The sequence below is a fragment of the Centruroides sculpturatus genome, unplaced genomic scaffold (genome assembly GCF_000671375.1).
Source record: "Centruroides sculpturatus isolate CEXI.00-Female unplaced genomic scaffold, Cexi_2.0 scaffold1888, whole genome shotgun sequence".
Classification (NCBI taxonomy): Eukaryota; Metazoa; Arthropoda; class Arachnida; order Scorpiones; family Buthidae; genus Centruroides; species Centruroides sculpturatus.
The window spans coordinates 3074-10978 of NW_019386155.1; the positions used below are offsets into that span (position 1 = coordinate 3074).

At 28.1% G+C, this 7905-nt stretch overlaps 1 protein-coding gene across 1 annotated transcript in view; it reads right to left on the reverse strand.

Annotated features, from left to right (window-relative positions):
- Positions 1-200: 200 nt before the first annotated feature.
- LOC111613835 (uncharacterized protein C3H1.02c-like) overlaps positions 201-7905 on the reverse strand; it is a 53270-nt gene continuing 45565 nt past the window's right edge. The window contains exons 13-21 of the mRNA XM_023355188.1: positions 7673-7806; positions 6069-6335; positions 5239-5390; positions 3204-3390; positions 2989-3132; positions 2756-2919; positions 2497-2652; positions 2276-2423; positions 201-511 (exon numbers count right to left, since the gene is read on the reverse strand). Of these exons, the coding sequence (XP_023210956.1) occupies positions 2336-2423; positions 2497-2652; positions 2756-2919; positions 2989-3132; positions 3204-3390; positions 5239-5390; positions 6069-6335; positions 7673-7806 (1292 nt within the window). The 3' untranslated portion in view covers positions 201-511; positions 2276-2335. The remainder of the gene's footprint in view (positions 512-2275; positions 2424-2496; positions 2653-2755; positions 2920-2988; positions 3133-3203; positions 3391-5238; positions 5391-6068; positions 6336-7672; positions 7807-7905) is intronic.

Consider the following 7905-nt stretch of genomic DNA (forward strand, 5'->3'; position numbering starts at 1 on the left):
GTTATTAAATTAAGATTTCTTTTATAAATACCAACAATCAAATCAACTTTTATTATGACTACTAACCAAATGAAAGATGTCAAAATTTTTAGATAATAAATTGAACTATTAAAATATTTGCTGCATTAAAAAAATAATAATTAATTTTAATTGGATTTGATTTTGTATCAAATATTCAACTTGTTTTTTTTTAAATGTGTAACATTCAAGTCGTATTTTCTTTTTTATTTCCCAAATTTTTCAGTCTTCTATTTTTAAATTTTTGCTGAAACATGATATTTTGAAGAGCTTTGAAATAAATTACATATAATTTAGTAACACTGTAGAATACTTTTAAAATAATAAATTATTAAAACAATTTTTGAAGTAAAACATTTCACAGCCATTACAAAAGCTTTAACTGGTACAAAATGCAAAGCTATATATAAACAATATTAGTTACAAGCATTAAAATAATGATCTAAATTTCCCAAGTAGCAATTGAAGTTCTCCTCTTCCATCTCCATTCATTCTGTAAACAATAAAATTCATTCATAAGTCTAAGATAATTATAAAATAATTTTTAAATATTTATAAATATTATGTAAAATTAGCTAAATTCCTAAGTATTTTTTTATGACAGAATAATAAACAATAGCTTATAATTGTTATAACATTGTTTTTATAATTATTGCGTGTAATTATTATGTATAGAGAAGTGGTCGTTTCACTAATTACAGTGGAACAGTAAGTCAAATAGCTGAGGTAATAAAGATGCCAGCACTGAATTGAAGGATGGTAATTCAAGTTGGGATGGGATGCTCAGAGATTTTCTTGAATGGTTTGACTCAGATGTGTCAAATCCATTTTCTCTTCACCCAAATGTATACTTAAACAAACCCTGATGATAACCGGCTCCTTTCAGTGTCAATAGAGCAGAAAGTTTATATTTATTACATACTAGCTTGTTGCACCTGGCATTGCCTGGGAGGAAAATCCAATACTTATATAGTTTTCACACTTTCAACTGGACACACGTCAGTTTTATGTGCTATCCATTGCAGTAATAATATAGTGCATCTATCCATACATTTCTATATTCAATGATTGACTCAACTGTGAGAAAACAATGTTTCTAAATGGACCATTCAGTTCTCCGTTGAGACTAATGACGTCAGCGATGTTTTACCATTGAGTATTCAAGAAACTAACATGTTGGCATTCATGAAACAAGTAATTTTGCTTATAGAAACTATTAATTTGCTCTTGCTGTGGATGCTATAATAGCGGATAGATTAATGAATGATCTATATATGATAAAACGTGATTGCATGATTATGTTGGATAATTTGGTCAATATTGAAATATTAAGCTTTTTTTCAGAAACAAACTACCTCCACAAAATTGATTACAACCGATATTTAGCTCTCTTTAAGTCTTCCTAATGATATAAATATTCAAGAAATTCAAATTATTAAAGAAAAACCCAGTATAGAAGAAAATGATACAGAGAAGGGTTCGTTTGAATAAAAGGATTTATTCGAATAATGGTTAAATGAGTTACTTTAATTATTTAGCAAAACAGTCACAATCGTTGTCTTCTTAATTAAGTTGGCCATCATAAAAAGTTCCCTTTCAACGGAAACGTTTCTTTATTCTACAACACATGATGTCAGATCGTTCAACGGAGAGACTCAACAGAGAACTCACAAGTGATGCAAGTGTTGAATTTAAAAACATACGGTATTTCGCAAAATATTATTGTCACAGTAATTAGGTGAATATAATATTATATCCTTTTTTGTACGAATTATATTTGGTTTACTAACATTTTTATTTTTTTGCCAACTGATGGTGTTACAGGCAGTAAGTCAAATGTAGGAAGAAATTAATTAATATATAGAAATTGAATCAATATTTTTGGATGGTATGTATGACATTATCCAAGTTAGAAGTATGTTAATGTAAGTGCTCAGTTTCAGAGCAATTGGTCAAATAGCCTAGGAGTATATAGCAAACAAACAAACATTCTCATTTATATATATACAGAAAAATAAAAAGATTATGTATATATAAAACACAAAAACAAACAAATATTACTGATAAACTTTTAATATGACAAAGATATTAGATATATTTGTAAACAACATAATAAGAATATCTATACGTAAAACTTAATTTATAAAGAGTAATGAAATATGAAAAATAAGTTTTAAATCAATAAAGTGAGAGTAAGTTTTAAATCAATAATTAAATAAACTTGAAAAAAAATTTCAATTCTGCTTTATAGACTTACTTTATTTCAGTGATTTTCATCATGTACTTTGTACATACAATCATTTTAAATTTAATAATGTCAACATTCCTTCAGCAAACTTTCATCTTCTATTTGAGAAAACATACAATTGTCTAAATTGCTTATTATGTTCAGGTTACGACCCAAACTGAAATTAAACACTTATGTTATAAAATAATTCTATTAATATTTCACACATTTAAAATAAAAAGAAATTTTACTCTTTAAATCCAGAGACAAGTTCTTCGACTTTTGAAGTATGACAACAAATTCCACAGGAAGATGTGGTTGGATCAAATAAAGGTAGCAAATATTTGGTTCCAACAGATTGTAAATCTTCTATATTTACCTTAAATATCTGATTCAATAAGGTTTTCCTAAAATAAATACAGTTTATCTGTTTTTTGTAATTTAACGCATTACAAATGAAAGAAATATAAGTAAATTAGTGCTTAATTTAATAAATATTAAATATATTACCGTATAAAATCTAAATCTACATCTTTATAGTAAGAAACTAAAGACTGAAATGAAATATGTGGTATAGAGGCCTCACTTTCCTCGATAATTTCGTATACCAAACAACTGCGACTAGATTCCAATAATGATTGATCCCACTGTTCTTTTCCACTTAAAAGATCATCCTAAAATTCATTAAAATACTTTTAAATACCTTTCAATCAAGAATAAATAAAATAATAATAATAACTTACAATATATTTTTTCGTTTCTTTACATGCAGCAACCATAGCAGTGCACTGATACAAAACAAAGGTTAGCAATCCACTATTTTCCTGCAGACTAATATGAAAATGATAAGAAAGTCCCATGCCTCTTATTATACACCAAAGTGGACCCTAAATATTTAATTTGTTTATTTTAAAATTAAATTTTGCTTAATTTCTAAACACTTCATTTTGTACATTACCTCTGATTGATTGAGATAGCTTAACAGAATTATTAATGCTGGATAATCGGGATGTTTAGAAGAAACTATACATCTTGTTGCTTGAATCATGTATGACGAATCCACAGATCCAACACCTGTAATACAGCTCCGAGAAACCGAAGTCGGCAGAGGAAGTAAATATTCGGTATTGTTCAATATCTTATGCCTTTAAAGAGATGTTGTATGATATTAAAAATTATAAACTAAATACAAATGTATGTTTAATTTATGTTAATTTAATTTTAATATATTATTGGCCAAAAAATTATCTTGTTATGTCTCCCCTCCTGTAGATTTTGAGAAATTGAGTTAGAAAGTTTTTAAGAAAAATATCAGGAGAATAGACAGAGTAAATTGTTCTTGCTGAATCAGTGTCAATAGTAGAGATGAGCCTAATGGATTTGAATGAAAATGGAAAGAAAGACAATAGAACAACATAATATTAAAAATATACATGAAAACAGAAAATATTACTGATCAAAAACCATTTTGTTCTAAATATAAATATCCAAAGGTTGTTTTTATATAAATTTGTAACAAAAGAAGAAGCATTAGAGACTTTCCCCTTTTTCCATTCAGTTCTCACAAAGTAAGAACAGGAAAATATTAAATATTAATGTAACTGTCAACCAGTCCTTTTCCCTTCACATCAACCCACAAAATTAACAAAAATATGTTATAATGGTCAAACGTCAAATATGAGAAAGTTTATGATCAACTTAGTCTAGGAAGGAAATCTATAAACAATCACTGACAAACAATCGTGTCATCACTACCAAACAAATGGCCACATAATCAGATTCCCACACTAAAGACAGATGTAATGAGAACACATCTGACGATTGGGGCAGACATCTTTAAAGGCCGACATAACTTATGGCTTGTCCAGCCATATGAAGGTGGCAAGTTAGGAAACAATGGACATAACTACTCCCATCTTGCCCTATAATAAATGAAACCAGAAGACTCGCACTGGATAACGAATTTACTTTGATTTGACCTGAAGACATCGGCTCATCAGAGACATTCAGCTAAGGTATAATTATGTACTCTCTCTCAGTCAGCACGAACTTATCTAGGTAGTCCCCTGTTATCACTTGGGACCAAATGTAGATTTAGATAGATAGATGTTACTTATGCCTGTCTGCTTTTTGGTGTATCTGTTTATTGTATGCTTTTAGTTAACTCATTAAATTGTTATTTCGTTGTTAACTTGATCCCACATGGACTTATTTTGATGCATTAAGACACCCTATCGATGTACTCATTGCACCTCCCCACTCGACTTTTTGCCCTCCTAGCCATCCAGTGACAACGTGAGCGGTCATCACCAGACCATCGCTATTAAAAGGGGTTAAGAGTCGACTATCTACTCCCAGCTTCTCACATAAACACATATTTAGATAAAAATTAATTTGAATGCTTACTAATTAAAGAAATAAGTGTTCTGCATAAAATCATATAACATTCAATTTGTCTTAGTTATATATAAAAAAAAAAATTAGGTTTATTTAAATATCCAATGACAAATATATATATATATATATATATATATGCTAAAATGATCGATTCTATGGGATATATGACCTCCAAGGCATTACTCAGTGTAGTTTCATTCCACACAGTTGACTCATCAGTGCAAACTACTACAAATCATTCTACAGTACCATCTTTGTCACGCTATAACAGAAAAATTCCTTGACTATTGAACTATGATATCAATATTCTGCAAGATAATGACTGCCAAAACTGCAGACAATGTCAAGAAAATTTTTTGCTGTTAGGGACAAAGTGGTCAATCAACCATCTTCCATATCCCATAGACATTAGTTTTTCTAATTTAATACTTAATAAATCTTTCTTATTTAGGTTTTCCATTTTTTTTTACAGAATACAATTAACAAAAAAAAATTGCTGTGATATTTGTGGTGTCCCTGATATATTTCTCACATGAATAACTTTATATAAAATATTTTGCAATAAATAATTTAAAAACCAATTACTTGACAATTACCTTAAAAATGATTTTTGTGATGGCTTTTCCATTAAATTCTTCCAATAAGAAAGTGAATTTTGTCCAAGAGTATTTAAATTAGCAGTCATATGCACTAGAATGTTTTCAGGTTGTATCAACTTTCTTCTTAGTTCCTCTAAATCATTGATAACCTGAAAATTATTTTAATCATTAAATTTTTTTATGTTTTAGTAAATTTATTTAGTCATTTAAAAATATTATTCTTAACAAATATATTCTTTATAGGACTGTTAGCAACTGAATTGATTAATGATTGAATAATCTAAACAACAAGTACATGACACCACTGATAAATGCTACATTACCAAAATACCAAAAAAGAAAACAAATTATCATTAAACCTAAACATACAACTGTTGGACTAAATGTAAATTAAGTATGCTTAAAAGTTACAATTTGTAACTTTTAAATATATGACAAAAATTTGTGCGCGCCAACTCATCAGCTGCTATATGGATCTTCTCAGAAGCCAATACATAGAGAATAGTGAAAGAATTTACTTATTATTCAACTTGTTTAGCACAATGAATTTTCAAATAGTCATTATTGCCAAACAATCTGATATATAAAAATGACCGTTAACAGTCAAAGAGCGTGACTATGCTGTGTGCATAATTTTAAATAATCACACCTCAGAAAAAATGTGTGTGTGTGTGTGTGTGTGTATTAAAATTATATATTTAAAACATGTAATTTGAGAATCTATTGTAGTTGAGTATGAGAATTTCATTCAGAATCAATCAAAAAACTTTTTGATAATATATTGTTCAAATAAATAATTATAAAATTAAGTTTTAAAAACAACTTACTTCATTTGGACTCGATTCTAAAAGTTTCTGGATTTTTTTAAAAAAAATGTTTTGCTTTAATAAACTACAGCATGACTGATTACTGTTTTCCTTAAATGTGACATTATTTTCAAGACAATGCAATATAGAATCTCCTTGACGTTTACACTTGGCAATTTTTTTTAACATTTTTTTCACAAGAACTTGTATACGATCTACAGTAAATTTGGTTTTATATAACAATTCATGAATCCACTGAATTCCTTTTTGATACTTTTCTTCTTCCACCTGTAATAACAAAACTGTTAGTTATTAAATTTTATAAGTTTTAATATTTCTTTTAAAAATTATTAATTGAATTGAAAAAATTTATCAACAAATCTTTTCAATAAGACCAAATTGCCATTCTCAAGTAAAAAGAATGAAATAATGAACACTGAAAAAAATAGCTTTTAAAAAGCTATTATACTAAATGACTTACAAATACAGTGGAACCTCGGTATACGACCTTAATCCGTTCCCGATGTTTGGACTTATACCGAATTGGACGTATACCAAACCAACCTTTCCCATAAGAAGTAATGAAAAAATGATTAATCCGTTCTTGTGTAAAAAAAATGGCTGGCTTTAAACACCTCGCTTTCCTGACTAGTTCCTGCTTGATTTTTCGTGAGATCAACGTGTATCTTTTTAGCTTTCTCGCAAATAATTTCTTCCGATACGCTGTCTCCAGCACTGTTTTTCAGTTATCTAAAGCAAAAGCAATTTCTCGACATGATCTAATGTCTTCGATCTCTGTTTATAAATTGATTTAACCTTTTTCACAATGTTAGCAGATTTAATAATGTCTTTATTTTTCGCAATTGTCCATATCATTGTTCTCGGAATACGGTAGGCAACAGTTAAAATCTCGAACACGCGTGCCACCTTTGTATTTCTCAACAATCTCTTTTATCAGTTCCATTGTAATTCTAGTCATTTTTTTAGTTTTCTGTCGCTTTTCATTTGCCTTTTTGCAATTCGTGATTAATAAAAATAATAAAATTTTACTTACGAATTAAAATCAGAAGAAATTTAACAAAGTTATAAATCGTTGCACCACGAACGTCTAGTCTGGTAGCATCGATAGTGCTACTTGTTCACTGATGGCACGTATAATTGAATTATGTCGTATACCGGACAAAAGTCGTATACCGAGCAAAATTTGTTTCGTCCAAACAGGATGTATTCCGAATTGGACGTAATCTAAAGCAGACGTATACTGAGGTACCACTGTATTTTGAAAATTTATATTTAATTGTATAACTTATAACTTATGTTTTTAAAAGTTCTATTCAATGCACATTGCTTTGTTATTTTACTTGGAGATACATTGCCCTTAAGTTGATTTTGAATGATTTCGTGTTTTAGAGAGTTCATAAAAAGTACTCATTTATAAATTTTTCAATTTAATTGTCTTTAAAAATTTTATTTTTAACATCCTAAAACTATAAAAAATATTTTTATTAGTTTATCAAAGCCTTCATCATCTTGCAATACAATAAATATATTTTTATATTTTGTTTTTAAACAACTTATAACCATTATTAGCAATATCTCAAAATAAACATTAAATTTCAAATTACCTTTAAAAATAGGGTGACTAATTGAGCAAAAGATCCGGGACTAAAAACATCCAACTCGTGTAATCCAAGGAAACATCCTTTCTCTAGAGTATCAGCATCCAGTTCAGTAACAACTTCTTTATATGACACTAATTCTAAAGTAGAAAAATTTAATTAAAAAATAATAATAAATAAATAACTTATTTTAAAATAAAATTATAAGCTTTAAAATTATAAATTTTATTTTAAAATAA